Source organism: Arvicanthis niloticus, chromosome 17 (genome assembly GCF_011762505.2).
Source record: "Arvicanthis niloticus isolate mArvNil1 chromosome 17, mArvNil1.pat.X, whole genome shotgun sequence".
Classification (NCBI taxonomy): Eukaryota; Metazoa; Chordata; class Mammalia; order Rodentia; family Muridae; genus Arvicanthis; species Arvicanthis niloticus.
In genome coordinates, this window is record NC_047674.1 from 28,489,249 (window position 1) to 28,513,632 (window position 24,384).

At 46.9% G+C, this 24,384-nt stretch overlaps 1 protein-coding gene across 2 annotated transcripts in view; it reads left to right on the forward strand.

Annotated features, from left to right (window-relative positions):
• The first annotated feature begins 1,640 nt into the window (after positions 1 to 1,640).
• The window catches only part of Tbc1d8 (TBC1 domain family member 8), a 109,574-nt gene continuing 86,830 nt past the window's right edge, over positions 1,641 to 24,384 (forward strand). Inside the window, exon 1 of one of the 2 annotated variants that reach the window (XM_034521328.2) lies at positions 1,641 to 1,972. In XM_034521328.2, coding sequence (XP_034377219.1) covers positions 1,846 to 1,972 — 127 coding nt within the window. In that variant the 5' untranslated portion in view covers positions 1,641 to 1,845. The remainder of the gene's footprint in view (positions 1,973 to 24,384) is intronic. The other variant, XM_076915012.1, reaches the window with a different exon arrangement.

Sequence of the window (24,384 nt, forward strand, 5' to 3'; positions counted from 1 at the left end):
TTGCGAAGGAATCTTTTCTTGCCATCCATCCCTGTCTCTTTTGACTCTGGTGTGGTTCTGTGCCTGTGATTACAGCTTGTAGATCTTCAGAAGATGGTTGCCTGTGGCTGGCCACTGTACCAGTGCATTCTCTGTCTCTGTCTCTGTCTCTGTCTCTCTGTCTCTCTCTGCCTCTTTCCCCTACCTCTTTTCTTCTTTCTCTCTGTATCTTTTGATTGGTCTGCAGAGAAATGGGTTTGCTTCATGGTGATATTTGTATACAACATGGCTTTAAAACTTGCTTATTCCCCTTCACTGTCCTCACCATTCCCCAACCTCTGCGTCTCACTTTGCTTTTTACAGGGCTCCCGTCTGTTGCATCTGATCAGTTTCTGATCCTCCCCAGGACAGCTTCTACTTTCTTGTTCTGTCCTACTTAACAACCACATTTTGTCCTTTTTGTTAAAACCCAGGGACTAAGGGAATCTTCCCCCTCCCTTTGGCTAAGATACTGGATCTAACTGCCTCCTCACAGAGGACACTTGGATCCCTTTTCCTGGGCCTTTTCAAGGACAGCTAACACATATCTATGTCTTCTACAGCCTAGAAGAAATACGTATTTAAAACCCTGCATCCTCAAGCGCCATGGCTTCTTGTTGCTATTACCTGCTCTCATATTCTGGTATTTTTGTTTTTAATTTTTTAAATTTACATTTTCTCAGAATAGACACAAGAGCTTTATTTCTGTAGAGAGGACCCACGGGGTGAGTCTCATAGTGGTGCCTTCTAGCTTCTATGTCTCTGAGGGGCATTCAGTGTTCAGTATGGTCTGCTGCTTGCCTCAGGTTCCTACGTCACTACCTCTCCTATAGCTCAGTTGAAGCCTTACAAAAGCATGGGAAAATATTCTGGAAGAGAATTAATAAGTGGGGGCTGCCAAAAATGATTTCTGCTGCCAAGCCTGATGACCTGAGTTGGATTTCCGGGGTCCACATAATGGAAGCCAAGAACTGACTCCTGAAAGTTGTCTTCTGACTTCGACGTGGCAAACTGTCTTGATTGACCGCCCCACCATCAAACCAATACATAAAATGTAATAAAGAAGAAATGTAAATGTTTGAATTAACAGAAAGCAATTTCTCTGACCTTGTCCTCGATCTATGCATGGACTAAAATATCTAGCATTCTGTATGCATGGTTATTATGTGTTAATTAAAAAAATAAAGAGAGCAGTATTTTAAAAAAATCCAGATACAATGGTCTCCGATTTTCAGTATTAGCTTTTGGTTATTTGAAATTCGAACACACTCCAGTTTACTGGTGTGCATTGTGCTCCTTAAGGTTAAGACTCTGGATTGGGCAACCTGCAGCTTGAAAAACAAGATGTCTTTTCCCCCTAGGTCCTTCCACCAGCTATTAAACCAGGAGCATGGAGACAACTCGCGCAATTGCTCGCTTCCTCCCGGGAAGGAGGGGATTCGGGACTCGGCGGCGTGTCCCAGAACGGAGGGAGGAGACCTGGCAGTAGCTCCAATTTCCTCCCGCCACTCCGGAACCCTGGCGAGGAGCCGCAGGGACTAGGAAATCAGGGAGGCGCCACTGGATCCTCCGGGAGGGCGGAGGGCGTGGTTTCAGGCTGGGCGGGACCGCGGCTGGTGGGCGGGGACTAGCCGGGGCGGGGCCACGGCGGGCAGCACGGGGTGAGCCCGGCGAGCTGTGGTCTCAGCGCTCCGGGGCTCGGCAGGCGCTCCCGCTGCTGTCTCCGCGCGCAGTCCCCGCCGCCTCCTTCCAAGCGGGCTCGGCCCGGTGCAGCCGGCGGCTGGGGCAATGTGAACCGGGTCCCGCGGGCGCGGCAGGTTCGCCGCGATGTGGCTCAAGCCCGAGGAGGTGCTGCTCAAGAACGCGCTGAAGCTCTGGGTGACCCAGAAGAGCAGCTGCTACTTCGTCTTGCAGCGGCGCCGCGGGCACGGCGAGGGGGGCGGCCGCCTCACCGGTAAGGGGCGCGCGCGGCGGCCCGGCCCGGCCTCTGTCCCTGCCGCCCGGCCGCGTCGCAGGTGGTGTCTCGGTGGCAGCCGACGAGGCCCGGACGGCCCTGCCTATGGCTTGTTTTCCTTTCTCCTGCGTTGTTCACGCGAGCTCCGGTCGGGTTTGGAGCTCAGGGACCCAAGGGCCGGGAGAGGCAGGTGCATCTGGTGTGACCTGGCTCAAGAACGCTGGAGACGCAGCTTCTAGAGCTTGCCCCAAGGCAGCGAGATCGGGGCGCCCTAGGGCCCCGCCAGGTGACAGAAGGGTGCGCCCAGGCAGGCCCGGACTTGGCCATCTGGACGCAGCTGTGGCTCCAGGTGGTGTTGCAGCTGCGGACTTAAGGCCAGATCGTCGCGAGGCTCTAGGAATCCAGGACTTTCTTGCTCAGGAGGCGGGGGCTGTCTTCGCTCCGAGGGGAAACTGAGGCACTACAGTTGCGTAGCGAAGTTAAGCATGCCGCTTTTGTTTCACCTTTCAATGTCTTCTGAGGAACGATGGGACAAAAATACGAAAGGCTTTGAAGTTGCCCCCAAACAAGGCGTTTTTCCCTTCTAAAAGTTATGACTCAAAGCTGTCGGAGATTGGTATCAGTTTGCGTTGTTAGCTAGAGCACCTGCTCAATCAGGGAAGGGGAATTGTGGTGTTTTTGCCTAGGGGGTCAGAATGATCCCTTTGGATAAGGAGCCCTGGTAAAAGGGACCTTAGATGATGGTCCTTTCATAACCTTCTACTGAACGTCGCTGAGGGGTCAACGGACCTAAACTATGCACTCAGGTTAATTGCTGGCGACTGTCTGCACCTGGGCCAGTTTGGAGACAGCCCTTTGGGAGCAGAGTCAGGTTGGAGAAATAAGGGATAGGCTTCTACCTAAAATCATGTATTTTAGCTTCAGGGAAAGCTAGTAGGTGTGGGGTGGGGTTGGGGTTCATGATGACAACCGAGACTTTTTTGAGAATTCAGGAGTGAGCAGGGTTCTGGTTGAAAGGGTTAGCAGACAGTGGGGCGTTCTGGGCAGCTGGGTGGCCCTGAATCCCCCTGAACAGCAGGGACAACTTGTACAGCAGGTTGGCTTCGTGGGGGAAGTTACGGTAGAAGGAAGGAGGCCATTGAGCCTTTTGTGAGGCCCTGGGCAGCACCATGGGGTTTAGTGTTAGACTGGAGGACAAGAACTTGGTAGCATCCTGCCAGAGTGCAGCAGAGGCCAAATGGCTGTGTACATACAGCACTGGGGACAGTGGCTTAATTTATGGTGGATTAAGTAGAGTATCTGGTGTATTAGTCATCTGTTGCAGAGGGTGACTGTAGGACAGGAGACTTGTAAACTGGGAAGTAGGAATACAGTTTGTTCCGCAGACAACTTCGCGCTGCGCACCCACCCACTTAATCCACTGACCCTCTGGAGTGTTTGATGTGCTTACTGCTTTGGGAGGAATCAGAAGGACAGGTGAGTAAGGGCCCTGCAGTCTTCAGATTATTCTCCATCCAGCAGGATCCAGATGTGGAGGGTGGAGCTGCCTATCAGTGCTGCGTGAGCTTCAGAGAGTTTATGACTCAAATGTACAGAGTTCATTTGTAAGGAGTTCAGAGTGATGTGGACTCCATCCTCCTGCAGGTTGCGCGTATACCCGCGGCTTTGGACTTCCCTAGTGTTTCCTTTGTCTCCGTCTTGTGAATATGCAGAAACTTCTCTCTTCTCTTGGAGACACAGCTTACAACGTATAATCCAGGCTGGCCTCAAATTCATGTTCCTGTTGCCTTACCTTTTGCAGGACTGGAATTACAGGTACATGCCACCATGCAAAAAGATAAACGGAAACAAGGGGAAAGCCCACCAAGAGAAGATACTTTGTTTCTTAGAGACCTAGAATCTCCTGTTGCTTGTGCCTGGATGAGATGCCCTTTGCAGTGTGACTCTTGACCTTTGAACATTTATTGAGCAACTCCGACAGTATATTCCCCTTGAGCTTGTCTTCACTCAGCCACACAGGAATGCTGGACAGTCAGGAGTGATGTGCTCTGGTCTGGCAATTGTAGGAACATAGAAATGCAATGGGCAGATTTTAGCAATGTGAGGGTTTATGGGCTATATTGTGTTTAAAGGAAATAATAGAGGTTAAAATGATGAGAGTTGAGACTTCTTTTCGCAGAGAAGCCAGCAGACTGGCTAACAAGTCAGAGATAAAGGAGAGAGCACAGTAATCTTTTCCTTTTATTGTTATGCTAAATTTGTTATTAGATAGTAGGAGTTTAGGCATACAAAAGTCCAAGGGTTAAGATAATTTGGATTGCCCATTTTCACAAACACAAACTTCTGTCTGAGGGTTATAATTTATTCTTCTGCATATTCATTCATTCTCATTCTCTCTCTCTCTCTCTCTCTCTCTCTCTCTCTCTCTCTCTCTCTCCATCTCTCCATGCCTCCATTTTTTTCTCCCTAAATTTCTGATATGACTTAGTTTTCACTTTTCTACTGCTGTGACTAAACACCAGCTGACCAAAGAAACCATTTATTGGGGGCTTGTCGTTTCAGACACTGAGTCCATGACCACCAAGGTGGGGAGCAGGCAGACAGGTATGAGGCAGGCATGGTGCTGGAGCAGTAGCTGAGAGCTCTCATGATGAGATAACTACCGTTGTGGTGGGTGTCGGGCAGGGGAGACAGAAACAAAGAGAGAGGGGAAGAGAGAGAGAACACAAACTGGGAATGGCTTGTGCTTTTGAAACCTCAAAGGCCACACCCAGTGTCACACCCCTTCACCTAATCCTTCCCAAACAGTTCCACCAAATTTTCATTCAAACCACGTTTTCTCATGTAATGTACTTATGTTTTCTCTGGATATTTTTCCTTTCTTAAAAAATATTTTTATTTTATATGCATTGGTGTTTTACCTGCATGTATGCTGATGTGAGAGTGTTGGGTCCCCTGGAACTGGAGTTACTGATTGCTGTGAGCTGCCTTGTGGGTGCTGGGAATTGAACCTGGGTCTTCTGGAAGAACAGCCTAGTGCTCTTCACCACTGAGCCATCTCTCCAGCCCCCCTGAGATGTTTTTCTCAGTTAAATTGCCTGTTTATAAGGGTAGACGTTTTACTTTTGATGGTGCTTGGTTCACAATGTAGGCTCAGTGAACATTTGTGAGAGGATTAAGTGGAAAAGCATGTATGAATGAGTCTTCTCTTTGAGGTGCAAGTTGGGTTCTGGGAGGCATCGTGACCAAGGCTATTGGACAGGAGCATCCCCTGCCTCTTGTGGGCTTCCTGTTTCCCTGTCAGCCGCCCACTGTGAGAAGCCACGCCCACTGTGAGGAGCCACGGTTTGTGGATGGGCATTGTGCTCCTCCTCATTAGTCTCTTCTACTTCTTTTATTTTTGGAGCTCCTGCTTTGGGGACAGGGGCAGGGATCTCAGCACTGACTTCTCAGGTAGTCACAGCAAGGGTCGGTCCCCTTACCTCTGGAACCCATTTTTCTATGAGAGGAGGGGTGGCCGGACTATGAAATCCTGACTCTGGGGAACTACTGGGTGGCTGCCACGCCAGGGTCAGGTTAGAACACGGTGAGATATTTCCAAAGCTGTGCAGGCAGAAGAGGTTTTGCCAGCCGGGGAAGGAGGTAAATGAAAGCAGTGTTCACTTGGATATAGTCTACAGCCCATGGGAATATTGCTTATGAAAATTCAGTCCACCCTGGGAGAACAAAGAGCCAGCGAGTGAGCACGTGGGAGGCAGCGGACAGAGAGAACACCCACCATCTCCACAACCTCCCCCAGATCTCTCTGAAACACTTCAAGCAGTATGGATAAATGTAACTGGAAAGCTCAGGCATCCTAGATGAGATCTCCCCGCCTCAAAGATTTCATTTTAATTTTCAGTGTTTTGTTCCGTGCATTCCTTTACAGCCTTACTTACAATTGTTTTCTTTTGTTTGCAAAGAGCCTGGCTATTATAAACTCACAACTTGAGTAAGTTATTGATGTTTTCTGATTTGCAGAGTGCTGACCGTAGCCCCTGTCCACGTTACTGCAGTTGTAATTATCAGGGAAGGAGTAGGGGAGAGTGGAAAATAATGGATCAAATAGGCTTTGGAGTCAGAATGAAGTCAGCTGGGTACCAGAGTGGGGAGGCAGGTCTGAGCTTTGTTTATCTAGTCTTTGGAGCCAGCGTTGTAACTCTGTAACAAGAGTTAAAGCTGTAAGCTGTTGACGTTACTTTGGAAGGTTAGAAGTGGTTCGGCCTTTCTTTCCAACGGCACAAGGATTCCCAGGAAGACGGTAGAATTAAGCGGGGATAATTAATTACTCTTCATACTTAGCTCCTAGTAGGTTGGAGAAAAAGAAAAGAAAAGAAAAGAAAAAGTAACATTAAAAGAAACGAGTGATGTGAGGGCTTCTGAGGATAAACGTGTGAAGAAGTCTGTTCTATTGTGAGAGATGTGGGCTAGCCTGGGACTCCGTAACCCAAGCTGGTCTAGATCTAGAAGCGGTCTTCCTGCCTCAGCCTCCCAAGGGCTAGAATTACCAGCCTGAGCCATCACACCTGGCTTCCTAAATACAATTTTAAAAATTAACCCATTAAAATCATTGCTGGGAAACATATTGCCGGTTGCCAATGGGAAGGCATTTTGCAGCCTGTGTGGATTATACATGTAATCCCCATGCCAGAGAGAGTAAGGCAGGAGCATTGTTAGGAAAGGGTTTGAGGATAGCCCTGGCTAAGTTGTGAATTGTATCCAACCCAGGCTAGAGTAAAACGTTGCCCCCAAAATAAACAAAACAAACAAACAAACAAAAACCAAAACCCAAACCAAACCAACAACAGTAAAGGAGGAGAAGGTATTTTTCCAAGATTTGGTCCCCGGCTTCTTAGAATACATACAAAGAACTTTACCCTGGATCCTTCTGTGGATTGTGTTAGCCATTTGGACGTGGATGTAGCCAGAATATGCTGTTGTGGGCTTTCTTGTTTTGTTTTGGTTTTTGGTTTTGTTTTGGTGTTTTGGCTAGTTTTATAGCTAGTTTTAATTCTCAACTTATAACTACACAACTTAATTCACAACTGAAAATTACCTGGAAGAGAGTCTTTTATATATATATATAAAAAGATCTATTATTTTGCATGTATGAATGTTTTACCTGTATGTTTGTCCACAGGTCACATGCATGCTTAGTACCAGAAAAGATGGTAAGCCTCCACGTGGGTGCTGGAAATCAAACCTGGGTCCTTTACAAGAACAAGTGCTCTTAACTGCTGATCCAGTTCTTCAGCCTGTGAAAGAAGATCTTAATGAGGGGGAGTGCTTAGATCAGGCCTATGGGTATGCATGTGAGGTTTGGTTTTGTTTTAATACTTGGTTAATTGAGGTTGGACGAACCACCCTGAATGTGAGTGGCATTGTTTTGAGGGTGAGACTCTTTTTTTTTTTTTTAACTTACTCACTTTACATTCCACTCACTGCTCCCCTTCCAGTCATCCCCCCCCACTATCCTTCCCCTTCACCCCTCCCCGTCTTCTCAGAGAGTGCCCCCTCCCATATCTCACGGCCCTGGTGTATCAAGTCTCTGCCAGGCTAGGCACATCATCTCTCACTGGGGGTAAAGAAGGCAACTCAGCTGGAAAAACATGTCCCATGTATAGGCAACAGCTTTTGGGATAGCCCCCACTCCAGCTGATTGGGACCCATATGAAGACCAAGCTGCACATCTGCTACATGTGTTGGGGGAGGCCTAGGTTCAGCCCATGTATGTTCTTTGGTTGGTGGTTCAAACTCTGAGAGCCCCCAAGGGTCCAGGTTAGTTGACTCTGTTGGACTTCCTGTGGAGTTCCTGTCCCCTTCAGGGCCTGCAATCCTTCTTCCTTTTCTTCCATAAGAGTCTTCAAGTTCCATCTACTGTTTGGCTGTGGGTGTCTATATCTGTGTGAGTCAGCTGCTGGGTGAAGCCTCTCAGATGACTGCCATGCTAGACTCCTGTCTGCAAGCTTAACAAAGTATCATTAATAGTGTTAGGGACTGGCGCTTGCCCATGGGATGGGTCTCAAGTTGGGCTGGTTATTGGTTGGCTGTTCCCTCAGTCTCTGCTCCGTCTGTCCCTACTTTTCTTGCAGACAGGATAAATTTTGGGTTGAAAGTTTTGTGGGTGAGTTGGTGTCCTATCAATCCACTGGAGTTCCTACCTGGCTACAGGAGGTGGCCTCTTCAGGTTCCATATCCCCAATGCTGGGAGTCACAGCTAAGGTCACCCATATTGATTCTTGGGTGGCTGTCTTATCCTAGGTCCTGGAAATGCCCACCACCTCCTCAACCCCATCAGTTGCAGATTTCCATTCATTTCCATGGCCGTCTGGCCATCTCTCCTGTCCTTCCCCACACCTGATCCTGAACTCCCCCTCTTCCCCATCCTCTCTCCCTCCCAGTTCTCTCCCTCCATCTGCCTCCTATGACTATTTTTTCCCCTTCTAAGTGAGACTCAAGCATCCTGGATTGTGCCTTCGTTCTTGTTTAGCTTCTTTGGGTCTGTGGAGTGCAGCATGGATATCCTGTACTTTAAGGCTAATATCCACTCATAAATGAGTACAAACCATGGGGACTGGGTTACCTCACTCAGGATGATATTCTTAAGTTTGGAGGATGGGACTCTTTATGGTAGAAATGTGTAAAAGAGCAAACTAAGAACAAATGGACATGCATGCATTTATCTTCTCTCCACTCTTAATTGTGGATGCAGATGAAGTAGCTTCAAGTTCCTGCCCTGATGCCTCCACAGTAATGGACTGTAACTTACAACTGTGAAGCCAGATGCACCCGCTCCTTAAGTTGTTTTTTGTCAGTCTGTTTTACCATACCACAGAAATGAAACTCGGGTAGCAGACACATCTGGTATTGGCTGGGGACCCACTCTGATAACTAGATTTGTTGGTGGTTTTTTTTTTTTCTTTTCCACTAACAAGGAGGATCTTTGGCTGAGCAGGGCAGCCTGTTGCACTGTGTGGGGGCCTCCATGCTACTTCTAGAGTCTTACTGCTTTGGTCTTGTTTCCCCGAAATACCATTAAGAAAGAAACCATAGAGTACTTTGAATTGGATGTGCACATCTTGAAAATGACAGGAACAAAATAAAGGATATAATCCCAGGGGCTAATAAACCATTAACAGAAAACTTGGTGGTTTCCAAGAATTGCCTTTATTGAGTGTACAGTAAGAGCAGAGATGATCAAAGCCGTTCTTGGTGTCACCCCAGAACATGAAAGGGGAACAGTGCAGCCTGTGGGTTGGGTAGTGAACCTCTAGCCACTGGAAACTCCCAAGGACTAGCTACTGTGAATTGAATAAGCCCTTAGCTTTAAGAGGATGAATTTCACATACAGGAAGGACAGGGATTTTATATTCTTGACCTTGCATTTTAATACCATTGAGGAAGGGAGGAAAATATTGAAAATTAAAGTAGCAAATGCCACAGATAACACTTTAAGGAATCAGGTTTCCCCCGATTGTATAAACTGTTCATCAAATGTACCACAAAGTAGCCTGAGTACCGTTTTCCTTATTCTGAATGGTGGGCGGTTCCCCTTTGCTATGTCCTGGGCCTTCTCCACCTTCTGCTCTTACCTACAGACATAGGCAGTGATCTCTGGCTCTGCCTTTTCTGGCTGTCCCTACTGGCTCACATAGTAGGCCACACACCTTCCGCCCCCTCCTCCCCCCCTTTTTCAGTGAATTTTCTTGTCACCTTGAATTCCATTTCTTGGAAGTGTATTTCCTGCCCCTTTCCTACTGAGAAGTTGGGCTGCTCTTCTTGAACATCTGCTTTTCACCTGTGTGACTTCTCAGCTCCTGGTGGCTTTATCTGCTGCCTACAGTCAACTAGAGCATGACCAGTAGCAGGGGATGGGGGCGGGGTGGGGGAGTCCTGGTCTTCTGCTGTACTCTATCTGGCCGGAGTGGTTCTTGCCATTGGAACATGCTTAGCAAATGTTTGTTGAGTGAATGGGCATCCAGGCAGATCCGAAATGGGAGCCTGTGTGCTTCACCCTGGAAATGGAAATTCTGTGTGTTTTGAACATTGGAATGAGTTGCAGAACATTGTTTCTCATGTCTTATGTGAGTGTGGGGTGTTGGAAGGATGGACTATTGAGTATTGGCAGTGCCAGTTGTTGGTTACCCATAGGTAACTTTACAGAAGTGACTCCATTCTGAACCAGACAAAGCTTCTGGTTTGGTAGCAGCCAATTGATTGAGCTCTGTGACCTCCAGCCATTAACTCAGTGCTGTGACTCACCCATCCCCCAAACCCTCCACTTAAGTTGTTTTTCTGACTGCTAAGGGGGCATCAGATCTCTGGGAACTGGGGTTGCAGATAGTTGCAGATAGCACTCACATGAGCCACCATGTGAGTGCTGGGAACAGAACCCTGGTCCTCTGCAAAAGCCACGAGTGCTCTTAACCACAGAGGCACCGCTCCAGCTCCCTGCACATCTTTGTATAGTGTTCATACATGTGAAAGTCCCCGTAGAGTCTATATCTGTGAGTGCCTTTGGTGGAGCCTATTCATGAAGGTGGGTTTTTTAATGTTGCAGTCACATACTTACCAGTACAAGTTTGGCTTTTCTCTTTTCTCTATTGGAATTGTACCCAGGGCCTTGAACATGTCAAGCAGGTGGCCCTGGGGAATTTCTTCTTCTTCATGTTGTCCATCCTGTGTGGATCGGCAGTATCCTCTCAGTGAAGTCACTCAGCGGAGGGAAAAGGCTTTATCCAGAGTGTTTCCAGGATCAGTGAGCAGGGGAAACAACTTGGTAAATGTCATATTGGCTGCTAAAGGTTCTGTCCATAGTAAAACATGTTCCTTTTACTTTGCTCTCTTGGTCATGTGATGTGCTGAAATTATTGTGTGGGCGAGATGTGCCAGGTAGGTGGCGTGTGGCCAGTGAGAGGCAGCTGAATCCTCCACAGCTAAGAGCTGAGAATTCAAGAGGCTCGGTGAGGTGCGACAGGTCAGTAATCCAGGATGAGGGAGGCAGAGACAGGGTGATTGAGTGGTCAAGGATAGCCTGGGCTACTTGGTGAGATTCTGCCTCAGCAACAAGAACAACCCAGACTGCCATGGATCTGGTGTAGTGGCAGAGCCTTGAGTACTGTATACAAAGTCCTAGGTTTGATCCCTAACACTGAAAATAGGAAAAAAGAAAATTCAAATGGCACTGTGGACGAGGACTAGGAGAGACAGAGGGGAGTACAAAGGAGGAATTGGAAGAGGTTGCTCTCTGTGTAGGGAACAGAGAGTAAGGGAGAGTCGGGGAGGAGAGAGCAAGGGAGGGGAGGGGAGGGGAAAGTAAGGAAAGGGAGGGGAAAGATTGGAGGGGAGAGTAAGGGAGGGTAAGGGAAGAGTAAGGGAGGAGAGGAAAGGGGGAGAGGGAGGGAGGGGAGGGAAGGGAAAGGGGAGGGGTGTCAGCTTAGGGTGAGATGACTGTTGTGTCGTTCACATGAGCGTCTCCAGGGTTATGTGCTTCCTTATGCACAACCATAGCTTTCATTAAACTGAGCAGAAGCTAAAACTTGGGAGAGCCTGATAGGTTGCTGCCTGGCACCTCTGTGGGTGTGAGGGATGAGGAAGTTGATGGACCCTGCCCTTTCCTCACAGGACCTTGTGGTCAGTTCTCTGCCCCCTCAACGGGCTGTGTTTAGCTTCCCGGTGTGCAGGGTGGGTTTCACACAGGCTTACACCTATGTTCAGAAATGAGCTAACCCGGTCAGGCATTTTCATTTAAACTTAGAAGATAATCTACTTAGATTTTTCTCTCTCTCTAGAAAGGAAAGCAGTTTAGATTTATACTCTTTGTGTCTCCTCCAGTCTCTGAGAGGTGACTCTGCCATATGATATGCTTCTTCTAGGGTCTCAGGTTCTTAACCTGTAAAGCAATAATAACAATTACTATAAAACAACCCAAACAATGTTTGCATTGCAGAAGATTTCATGCACGAAACTGTTTTGTTTTCTGTATTTGCTGGCAAAATCAAGTTAATTACTTACAATCAGAAAAGAAGAAATTTCCAGACATTAAATCACAATGCTACAAATGCTGGCGGATGCAGGGGATACAGGAGACAAAATCAGACAAAGTAATGCAGGCCAGAGCCTCATGAAACAGGTCTCAGGACCTGTGATCTCAGCTGAGACCTTCAGACTGTGTGAGATGGCATTAGCTGGCTCAAAGGTTGAAGAAAGTGCCCCAGGAGACATGGAAACAGTATGTGCAAAGGTCCTGAGACCACAGAGAGTTTGTTAAACTCAAGATTCCTGGGAACTGGTTAGTCAGCCCGTAGTAGAGAAAACAGTAGGAACCAAGGAGTAGCCAGAGGCATGGGAGAAAATCAGCAAATGTATTTTTCCTGAAGCTGAGGGGAAGTCTATACAAGCAGGGGGGAGGGAATCCAGTTGCTTATAGTAGGTAGAAGGCTGGCAAGACATGGGCAGGGGGCTCTGCAGTATGGTTGGAACAGACTGAAGACTACTGGTCTTCAGGGAACAAGGAGGGCACTGAGGGTGGTTGGTGAGTCTGAAATACTCTTATTTTTCTTTTCTGGTTAAAGTTTATTATTTGTGGATACACTGTATCTGTGGAATGTTCAATCTCCTGGTGTGGTGAACCAGGGAAAGAGATGCCAGGCCTTAGATGAGCCAGGGCAAGATTTGAGTAGTCAGGAGGCAGGTGAGACATCCACACAAGGGACCTTAGGTGCCATTTCCCAAGGAAGTTTTGCTTTTGAAATCAAGCCAAGTGCTCTGTACAGAGGAGATTGAAAGACGCTGTGAGCAACTTCCTATACGCAATAAACATATTGGTATCTCTCCTTGGCCTGAGCTCCTAACAGGCCTATAATTTTTATGTGACAGGGAGTTAGGAGCATGTTTTGTTCCAATAATTGCCCTCTGACCCGGTTCCCGGCTCAGAGATCTTAATCCTTTGAGATTTCCTAGTGATAGGAGCATCCTTTGTTCTAATGAAGCAACCCGTGGGCTCCTGGACCAACCATGATCAGAAGCTTAGAGTTCTTGGCTCCTGCCCCATGTTCCTGGGGAGAGAAAAGGGCTTAGATCAAGCCAACAATTGATCTTATATGACGAAACTTACATAAAAGTGCCTAAATTACAGTTTCCAGGAGTCCGAGCTGGGAAGCAGATCATGTTTCTAGAGAGAAGGGTGCACCCCAACCTCACAGAAAGTACAGCTTGTGGACTTGGAATCTTCTGGACCTCCCCCTAGGACACTCCTTTATCTGTTTATTTATCTGTATCCTTTATCATAATAAGTTCCTGAGTGCTGCAGGCTGTTCAAATAAATTATCAAACCTGAAGAAGGAGCCATAGTGATTCCTGGTTTATAGTTGATTGGTCAGAAGTACAGGTGACAACCTTGCCATTGATATTTGAGGTGGGTCAGTCCTGCAGGCTGGTACTGTTAACCGCTGGGAACTGCCTGAGTTCTGGTGTGATGTTGGGCATCCAGTTGGTCCGTGGTGAGCTGGAGAATCAGCTTACCTAGGAAGAAGCCTCATTTGGTATGGGAACCATTGTGGATAGGCGTCACCTCCCAACTCAAAGAATTAACCAATACTAATGGAACTCAAGGATATTGGCTTAGCACTAGACAGAAACTGCATCACCAGGAGAAACGGATTCTTTGAAAAGAGCTTAAAACTTGGGGAACATGGGCTGAGGGTATAACTCGAGGTGAAGCATACCAGAAGCTCTGGATGCCCTTTGTGCTGTCTTGTCTGAGGTAGGTAGGTGATGGTAGCCATCGTCCCTGGCCTTATGGTGTGCTCAGGTCTCCTGTCTCAACATCATAGATGTATAATGTTATAAATATAATAATAATATAGTCAGGACTTAAGCAATGCAGTTTACTTTTAGAAGGAAACTACAGGTTGGTTATCCATTCTGAGACTCACGTGAGCTGACCCAGAGGCTTGGTTCTCCTTGGGCATTGTGATAATACACATGACACACACCTCCCAGCAGGAACAGACTCACTCACTTTTGGCTGACGATTTCAGGGTTTTCAATCCACGACTGTTGGCCCTACTACTTGTGGGCCTGACATGAAGACTCATACTGTGGCTGGGACCATGTGGTGGAGCAGGCAGTTTGCCTCACAGTGTCCAGCAAGGAGGGGAGGGAGTCCAGGAAGAGTGCAGCCACTAGAAATACTCTTGAAGGACCATATTTTATCTAGGTAGCCCCACCTCTTAAGATTTCCAGAACCCATTGAAAGACCATCAGCAGCTGAGGACCAAGCATTCAAGAATAATCGGGGGAAGGGGCACTTCATAATTAATTATAATTTATTTATGTCTGTGGTTTGTTGGCCAGGAGGGATGCAGAGAACTTTGTCTACAGAATGCTGGGTGTTCTTCCAATGGGGTTTGTCTAGTGAGAAATAGTTTACAAAGGTCTCCTGGACTTTTTCCACAAGAAGTGATATTTGAATGACAAACACTTCAATGCCCTGAACAGTCTGATCTCTGAGAGAAGTTGCAGGAGGCACAGAACTGAAGTGACCCCTGGGCTATGATATGTTACAGTTAAGTGTAAAACCTGATCAAGGCACTAAGCTTGCTCTCTGAATCTGTAGCTTGAGGTTAGTCTCACTTGTGCAGGATTCAGTCCCACAACATCCGACTGGTGGGAAGGATCAGGTTAGGTGTTAGTAAATACAGTGTCTCCAGACTCTGCCTGTGGACCACACCTTCAACCTGTAGCTTCTCTCAGATTCCTTAAGAAAAGGGCATTTGAACTCTCATTCAGGTTTCAGAACAGATAAGGCTTAGTTGCCTATGGGTTCAATGCCTGTTCATGTGAGATTATGTTGCTAAATCACCATACGAGACAAAGGTTCAGCCGACCATTTGTGTCATAGGGAGTCATTGGTGATGGTGCTTGCTCTCTCGCAGTGACAGACAGGCTGTGTTAACTGTATTGTTGCTCTGGGCGTGCTAGCTGACACAGATTGCAGAATTTGATAAGCCCAGTTTGCGACACTAAGGCAACTTCCCTGCCAGAGGCCAGCATGTTACCTATGATTTGCTGTATCGGCTGGGGAAGGGTTGTTGGGCTAGGACTGTAGCATATTGCTGGCAGTGTAATTTACTGGAGCAACAGTGCAGATTTCTGCTATTTGGATGGGCTTATAACCACAGTCTATACTTAAATGGGTGCTGTTTCCCTACTTAGCCTTTTGCCCATCTTCATTTATCCAAACAAAACATTTAGATTTTGGAGAGAAAAGAGCCAGGAAGCCCATTCGTTGTAGAGTTGGAGGAGTGTCTGCAGTGGTCATGTGTCCTGTGGCATGATTTCCTAGTTTGAAATCTTACTTCTATATAACCCGGAAAGCCTGGTGTGAGCATTGTATATTAAAAATGAAAAGCTAAGTTAAACTCTGCTGGTGAATATAATTCACTGAGGCTAAGTATAAGGATGCAGCCTGGGCACCTGCAGCGGGCCAAACAAGCCAGTGTGGCATCTAATTGCTGTAACAGGATTCCACGCAGGAAAACCTGCTGCTCGTCAACCATGTGGCAGCCAGTTGACTAGTTGATTGACTAAACTGTAGCCAATCCAGGAATTTTCTGTGCCTGGCTTCCATTTTCCCTAAGTGCCATCTGTCAGGTCAGGTTGCCCTCTGCCTTTCCTTGCTGCCAGAGTTAGCCTGTGCTGCTAGAGAGCTCACAAGTGTAGGGAGTACCAGGGGGCCAGTGTGTGCTGGGGAGGACATGTGACCCTTTAGGGTGATGCCTGGGTTAGTTAGAAACTGGATTTAACCTCGTGTCTGGACTATACCTCTATCTGGAACTCTAGCCAGTTTTATGTCTAAAAATTCCCAGAGCCTATAGTTCTCTCTTGAGGAAACAAGAAACCTTACCAGAAATTACAGTGACCTCAGTTATGTATGGGGTTCTGCTTTGGATAAAATTGTCTATTTATAGAGTACATTAGAGAAGGAAGAATTGGAACCCATGAGACAACAATGGAATGTATTAACACTACCCTTGAGACAGAATCTGTCTGAAGGCCAGACTGGCCTCTAACATGGTCCTTCCAGTGCTGAGATGTAGGGTGTAAGGTACAACCAGAGTATGGGAGCCAGAGACAACTTTCCGGAGTCGGCTGTTTACTTCCAGTATGTGGGTGCTGGGCTATAGAACTCAGACTGTCAACATAATTGCAAACAACTTTACCCAATGAGCCATCTTCATGGCTGTGGGATATGTTTCTTAATTAGCACATAGAGGCCTTTAAAACAACTCCGTAGAGGGTGTTCATAAATATGGAACCCTTAGATCAGCGGGATCTGCTGCCTTGAACAGTTTTATGCTGTGGCCAAAATCTTCAGCCTAGAGTAGTAAAGGATCCTGCTTGGAAGGTGCACTGTCTCCCTAGGATTCAGTTGCAAGAACAGAGGCAGTGGAGACATGGCCAGCTTCTGAAGTTTTCATAGCAGTACTTTGGGAAGGTGGCTCCCTCTGCAGCAGCAGCCGAAGGAAGATAGAATCACTGAAAGTTTTTATAGAGGACGTAAGGACAGCTATTTGCAGCCTCACAGTTGACCATTTTTGTCTTGGCTTCCTCCCAGGGGCTTCGTTTTGTCTTGGCAGGGAGTGGGGTTGGGTCTGAGGTCTGATCTACAGCAATCTACAGGCAGTGCAGTCAACAGAAGGGCAGGGAGGGAGGGAAACAGAGCTTGTCCAAAGGAGGAAAGCTGAGAGTGGGTGGGAGGGTTTGTAAGGTGGGCTCCCTGGTGGTGATGGTTTGTGTATGCTTGGCCCACTATTATAAGCTGTGGCTCTGTTGGAGTGGGTGTGTCATTGTGGGTGTGGGCTTTAAGACCCTTATCCTAGCTGCCTTGAAGTCAGTATTCTACTAGCCGCCTTCAGATGAAGATGTAGAACTCGGCTCCAGCTGTACCATACCTGCCTGGATACTGCCATGCTCCCACCTTGATGATAATGGACTGAACCTCTGAACCTATAAGCCAGCCCCAATTAAATGTTGTCCTGATAAGAGTTGCCTGGGTCCTGGTGTCTTCTCACAGCAGTAAAACCCTAACCAAGGCGCTAGTCTAGGTGAAATGTCTCTTGACATAAGACTTAGTTTTCTAAGGACCACTTGGAAGGATTGCTGCCAATTAAGTTTTTGTCGAATCCGTCTCTTGTTGGAGGGGACTTATCCTGGCAGCTTGCTGGTTTTCTAGTCCTCTGAACTTTTAATCAGTATAGATATCCCAAAGAATATATTTCCGGGTAGTAGTTTTGAACCCTTTTAACAGCTCACTTTAAGCATCTCAAGCGTGTTTAAGATAACCATAAATTTGTCAAGCTTGTCACAGCTTTGGGAGTATTGGACTTGAGGTATGTCTGCCACTGTGGTGTTAAATTCAGAGGCAGGAATCTGTGAGAGTCTGAGTCTTTTTGAAGGTGGTTAAACAACCAAAGCTTATGACAGATTTCAATGGGGTCTGATGGGTGAGAGCCCAGGTGCCTTTAATGATTGGGGTGCGCTGCCAAAGGCTGTTCTGAAAAAGAGCCGTTCGCTGCTTGTAGTGGGAAATGTGGGTTCTAACCAGAAAGCATTGAGCAGATGCTCAGCCATCCACATGTATCACCGTCTACGACAGCACTGGGAAATCATGACAAGGTAGACGTATGTAGCTCCTTCCCTCACAGGAGCTGTAGGAGAAACAAATACAGACACTCGGTGGGAAAATAAAGGATCTGTCACCCGTGCACACCTGCAAGAAAAAGAGGTGTTGTCCTGTGCACCCATGTTGGGGCTTTTGCTTTGCTTAATGCAAACTGGCAAGCTGTTGGATCAGTCAGTTCTACTGGCTGCTCACCTCGGTTATGGAAAGAAAGTGTGGGAGAGGAAGGTGCACCTGGGTCTGTGGGTGGCCAGGAGAAGAATTGTTTGAGGAGGAAATGTGTTTCCAAGGATCTCATGAAGTGATTGGTGTTCACTTGTCTGTCCATGTTGTAAAATCACTCAAAAGAACTTCCTTAATCCCCTAGAGGTTAAGCTTCCTAGGAACTGACTTTTGATGAAGAGGTAGGAGTAATACTAGAAACCGTTCTGTGTGGAGAATGCAAGACCTGCTGTACTGGCTGGTTTTGTGTCAACTTGACACAAGATGAAAGTATCACAGAAAGAAGCCTCCCTTGAGGAAATGCCTCCATGAGATCCAGCTGTAAGGCATTTTCTCAATTAATGATCAAGGGTGGAGGGTCCATTGTGGGTACTGCCATCCCTGGGCTGGTGGTCCTGGGTTCTATAAGAAAGCAAGCTGAGCAAGCCAGGGGAAGCAAGCCAGTAAGTAACATCCCTTCATGGCCTCTGCATCAGCTCCTGCCTCCAAGTTCCTGCCCTGTGTGAGTTCCTGTCCTGACTTCTTTTGGTGATGAACAGCAATGTGGAAGTGTAAGCTGAATAAACCCTTTCCTCCCCAACTTGCTTCCTGGTCATGATGTTTGTGCAGGAATAGAAACTCTGACTAAGACACCTGGCTTTGGGGGCTGAAGCTGCAAGTTAAAGCTATTCAAAATTAGAATTTGGTTGCTTTCATTGAAGCCTGGCTTGCTGGCCAGTTGGTCTGGTCACAGTGGGACTCAGGTTTGATTCTTATCTTCTGGTAAAAAGGCAGGACTTTTACTTTGTTTTCCTTGAAATCTAGTTGTATTTCTTTTTTTAATTTAATATTTTTATTCACTTTAATCCTGATCTCTGCGCCCTCCCCCCTCCTGCTCACCACTCCCAAGTCCCTTCCATCTCCCCCTTCCCTTCTCTGAGAATGTGGAGTTCTTGAGTGACAGCTGCTCGGAGTGCCCCAGAGTCTTACTTGATCAAGGATTTCTTTCTTTCTTTCTTTCTTTCTTTCTTTCTTTCTTTCTTTCTTTCTTTCTTTTTTTTTCTGAGGTAAGTTTCTGGTCTGCAATCCAGACCTCACTGAGTGAACCCAAGGCTCACTTCAGAAGTACAAAGTCATCCTTGTCCCAGGATTTATACGATGTGAAGACATGTGGTGATACAAGTCTACAAGTCTTTAATTCCAGTGCTTAGGGAACTGAGGCAAAAGAGTCACAAGTTCAAGGCCAACCTAGGCTACTGAGTGGATTTAAGGCATCTTAGGGGACAGGACAATGCCCTGTGCTGAAATAAAACAGAAACTCTACCACCACATCTCTCTCTAACTCACTTAGGCATGTAACAGTCATGGGAACTTGCCTTTTACGTGCTTCCTTTCTTTGTTGGAAAGGGCTAACCTCAGGTAAGGGACAACCCAGGAAGCATATCTCTGCCCCAGGTGACCTTGAGATCCTGAGTCTCTTGACAGACCTCTCCCAAGTGTTGATTATGGGAGCAGGAGCTATCATGCCTGTCATGTCTGACTTGATGCCATTTTGTTGAGTATAAATTGTTGGGAGACCGTGCTTGTGACCTCTACCCTGTGTTGGCCCAGCAGACTAAGTCAAGTCTTAGCAACAGCATTGAACCATTGCCTGAAGGAGGCCAGGTATGAAGTTAACTAGGTTATAACTAATCGCCTGATTGATTAAGCTGTAGCCAGTCAAGTAGTTTTCTATGCTTTACTTCGTTTTTTCTGTCTATATCGGTCCATATTGTTGGTTGGAGTTGTCAGAGCTTGTCGTAGTCTGATAAGCTTCCCCAATTTACAAATTGTTTTTGTCTTGTCTTGTTAACCATTCTTCAAGCAAGTGCTACTGAGTGCGACTCACCTGAGGGACTTCCTTTAGCTATATACACAATAGTACACTTGCTTTCTTTGAATTAGACTTTGCAGGAACTCTGGAATTTTATTTATATCTTTACAAAGCAAAGCCAGAGATTGATTGTGTTGATGCCTGAAACTTTTTTTTAAATTAAATTATTTTTTTTTTAACTTATTCACTTTACATCGTGCTCACTGCCCCTCTCCCGGTCACCCCCTCCCACAATCCTTCCCGCCTACATTCTCCCCCTCTCATCTGAGCAGGTCGAGGCCCTCGGGTATCCGTCCCGCCCTGGCACTTCAAGTCTCTGTGAGCCTAGGCTCCTCTTCTCCCGCTGAGGCCAGACAAGGCGGCCCAGCTAGAAAAGCATATCTCACTTAGAGACAACAGCTTTTGGGATAGCCCCTGCTACAGTTGTTCGGGATTCACGTGAAGACCAAGCTGTACATCTGCTACATATGAGTAGGGAGGCCTAGGTCCAGCCTGTGTATGTTTTTTGGTTGGTGGTTCAGACTCTGAGAGCTCCCAAGGATCCAGATGCCTTAATCTTCTAAGACTCCAGACCAAAGTCCCTATAAAAAAGTGTCTATTTATACCAGAGAAACTGAGAAGGCGTGTGTGTTGAGGGGTAACCTGGTTGTCAGTGTCTGATGGGCTGAGAGGACATCACCCAGGAAGTGTTTGCAGCACACATGCCAACATACTGTACATAACACAGATGTGTGCCTTCCTGAAGAGCTTTATTTAGGATCAAAATTGACCAAGTTAGAAACCTCATTGTAACTTCAGAGAGATTACTTTTAAGTGTGGAACATTCTATCAGAGTTTATATTCTCCATGTAAAAAGTGGAAGGATTTAATGTGGACCTTGAAGCCCTCATCTGTTGGTATATTTTTTTAAAGTAGACTAAAACTTGAATAATAGTGTCTTTGATTGATAAAAAAGAGAGGGGGTGGGGACACCTCAGAAATGCCAAAGTCATAGAAGACAAAGGGTTTAGTGGTGTTCCCTAGTGAAGGGGCCTAGGGACATGGGTGTGCAGGTGGTTGATCAGTCCTGGAATGGATACTATAGGAGAGGGGAGTGTTTTGAAGGATAGCCTTGTCAGCTGGAAAAACACTGGAATATGAACGATAGAGGCCCCGTATTGTATGGACCAGGTATGGTGGGCACCCTGTAATTCCAGCATTCAGGAGGCTGATGTAGGGGAATTTTGAATTCGAGGCCAGTATGAGTTATCACATATGAGCTGTGGTTTCAAGGGTTCTTGGTCCTGGGTAGGTGGCCTATTTTATGTATGTTCCTATGTCTGTTTCCTGCTCAGTTATGTTACTTCAATGTAGGACTTCTTATTACCATCTGTGTCTATATGGAGTGGCATTAGTAAGATGTTGTCATTGCAAGAGCGGGAAGATCTTAGAATAGGCTGTTTGGCCAGTATTTATTATTGGGCTCCTGTGTACCTAGCTCTTTTCCAGGCAGTTGGGTGTCGGGTAGGTGGAACCTGTCCTCATGGAACCTGAAGACTACCTTGTCACCTAGAGTAGCTCTCAGGTGAAGCTTGCATAGTGCCACATACGTGGACTTGGGTGTCATTTTATTAAAGTGCTGTCTTTACCCTATATCCAGATGTTGGCTTTTTGAAGTACTTTCTGTTGAGAGCACAAACTAAATAACAAATTTAGTCCGAGGTACCTGGACCTCTGCCCTCTGCCATTCTGGCTTTCTTCTGTTTTAGGTCTTTTGGCGTCTAGCCTGTGGCAAAGCACTTGGAATAGGAAAGAGCAGCTTTGCCTCCTGGAAGGTTTGCTCACCAGAGACAGAGGCCGGTAGAGCATGTGTGTGCATAGCTGGAGTGGGGCCCTGCACTGGGCTCCAGGTACAGATGCCCGCCTCACGGGCTCAGCCTTCCTAAGCCTCGTGGAGCTTTTTGGTGTACCACTCCTACCCTTTCCTCTGTTCCTCTGTTCCCCCTTCTTGTGTTCAGCAGTTCAGCTGCCTTCTTGAGGATCTATGATAAAAGGGACTCATATTCCTGCTTAAAAATAGCCCTGACAGCTGCGGGTTCCAGTCTCCAGATCACGAGGATGGCACCTGTCCCTTGCTGCTAGGGCTCCAGGTCACCATGTTCCACAAGGGTCAGGGCAAGTTCTCCTTAGAGCCAGGAGTGGAGGCTCTGTCTTCTTGTAGATAAGAGAAATTGGAAGAAGTTTAGTGACCTATCTGGGGCAGAGATGGGCTTCCTGGGTTGTCACTTACCTGAGGTTAGCCCTTTCCAACAAAAAAAGGAAGCATGTAAAAGGCAAGTTCCCATGACTGTTACATGCCTGAGTGAGTTAGAGAGGGATGTGGTTATAGAGTTTCTGTTTTATTATTTCAGCACAGGGCATTGTCCTGTCCCCTAAGATGCCTTAAATCCACTCAGTAGCCTAGGTTAGCCTTGAACTTGTGACTCTTCTGCCTCAGTTCCCTAAGTGCTGGAATTAAAGACTTGTATCACCACATGTCTTCACATCGTATAAATCCTGGGACAAGGATGACTTTGTACTTCTGAAGTGAGCCTGGGGTAGAACTGGCTGGATCTGGGTCTCGAGTAAGCACTCACCTTCCACCCCACTTCTTGAGACTCACAGTCCTTACCTGTGATTTGTATCACTACACCGGCTTGTAACAATCGACTCATAGAAAAAGTATTGTGGCAAAAAAAAAAAAAAAAAAAAAAAGCCACTAATCATTTGGTTTACTGTCTAAACCACTAGAGTGTGAAGTTCATTGGCATTTATATACTCATGACATGCAGCCATGCCTGCCATCTGCCTCAAGGCTTCTATTTCTACATGGAAATACTACCCATTCCCACCCACTTCCTCCCCAGCCCTACAGCCACCAGTCTCCTTCCTGCTGCTGTGGGTCTGAGTACCCTGGGTCTTCTCGAGTGGAGTCATACAGCACATATTCCTTTAAGTCCACCTGATTTTATTTAGCATGCTGTCTTCAAGTGTCCCAAGTACTACACTTAAGACCCATACTCCACTGTATGCACACACCGCCTTTTATCCATCACTCCTTGGGGGACCTCGAGTTGCTTTCCTCTCCTGACTACTGGAAGTAGACTTCTGGGAAGGTGAGTTCCCAGAAGTACAGGTGTCTGTCCGTCCGTAGGTCCCTGTTCCCAACCTTTTCTAGTAATGTTCTGAAAGTGGAATTGCTGCCCACGTGGTGACTGTTAAATTCCGAGATGCCTTTGACTTTCCCTCCTGATGTTATTGAGGGAAAAAAATGACTTTTTGTTTCCAGGTGTATTAAGTCTTGTTGTGGATTTTCTGTGCTTTGTTCTGAGTGAGATGCTGCAAGTCAACTTGATTTTGGAGGCTAGTCCCAACACACCCTCTGGTCTATCTGCATGTGAACGAGTGGTTAGGAGAAAGAGTAGGATTTTCAAGAGGCAGGGAAAGTAATCCTGTTCCTGTTATTTGGATGTCCTCAGGCCTTTGTTTTCTCTCCTGTGAAATTGAACCAACCACACAGAACCAGCAATCATTGTGAGTGATTGGGAAAGTGGACCTGAGCTACCTGAGGCAGTGCTTAACAGCCTTGTGCTTAGTCCTTAGCGTGCTGGATCTTGTCAACAGGGAGTGTAGGGGGTGGTGTGTTGTCTTCACAGTGTATAAATCCTGGGACAAGGATGACTTTGTACTTCGGAAGTGAGCCTGGGGTAGAACTGACTGGATCTGGGTCTCGAGTAAGCACTCACCTTCCACCCCACTTCTTGAGACTCATGGTCCTTACCTGTGAGAGGCTGGAGCGCTCATCTTCCTGGCTCCTGGATTCCTTCCAGGAACTCTGCTCTTCTCTGTACATGGCAGATGTATCCCATGAAATGTGAAAGAGCTGGGAAAAGGAATCTCTGACATTCCAGCGTGCCCTTCTTCCAGGTCATGATTTCCTGTCAGCAAGTTTGGTGCCAAGTCTCTGTAGTCTAGGATTCCAGTACCTATTTTGCTTCACCTTCCAAGGCCCTGTGTCTCTGAGACTATCCACACCAAGCCATTCACCTCCCAAGGCCCTGTGTCTCTGAGACTAGCCACACCAAGCCATTCACCTCCCAAGGCCCTGTGTCTCTGAGACTAGCCACACCAAGCAGGGCATGAGCTCAGATAACTGAATACAGCAGAAGAGGGCAGACTTACTTTGCCCTCCTCAGGCTTTAGCCACCATCAACTACTTTCTCCTTTTTTTGTGGAGTGAACCTAGGGTCTAGCACATGCTAGGCAAGTGCTTTAAGACTGAGCTACACTCTCTATGTAGCTTTGGCTGTCCTGGAGCTCCGTATGTAGACCAGGCTGACCTCTGCCTCCCAGTGCCATGGGACTACAGGTGTGTGCTCCCACTACCAGCTTAGCCCTAGCTTATGAGGCAAAGTCTCACTATATAGCTCTGGCTGGCCTGGAATTTTGCTTTGTAGCTCAGGTTGGACCCAAACTCATGGGTGTTCTCCCATTTCAGCCTCAGGTCACCAAAGTGCCAGTTTCTAAAGAATGCATTTAGGTGTTCCCAGCCTATAGACTGTGCATGTTATTATTATGCAATCATTAAAAGCATCT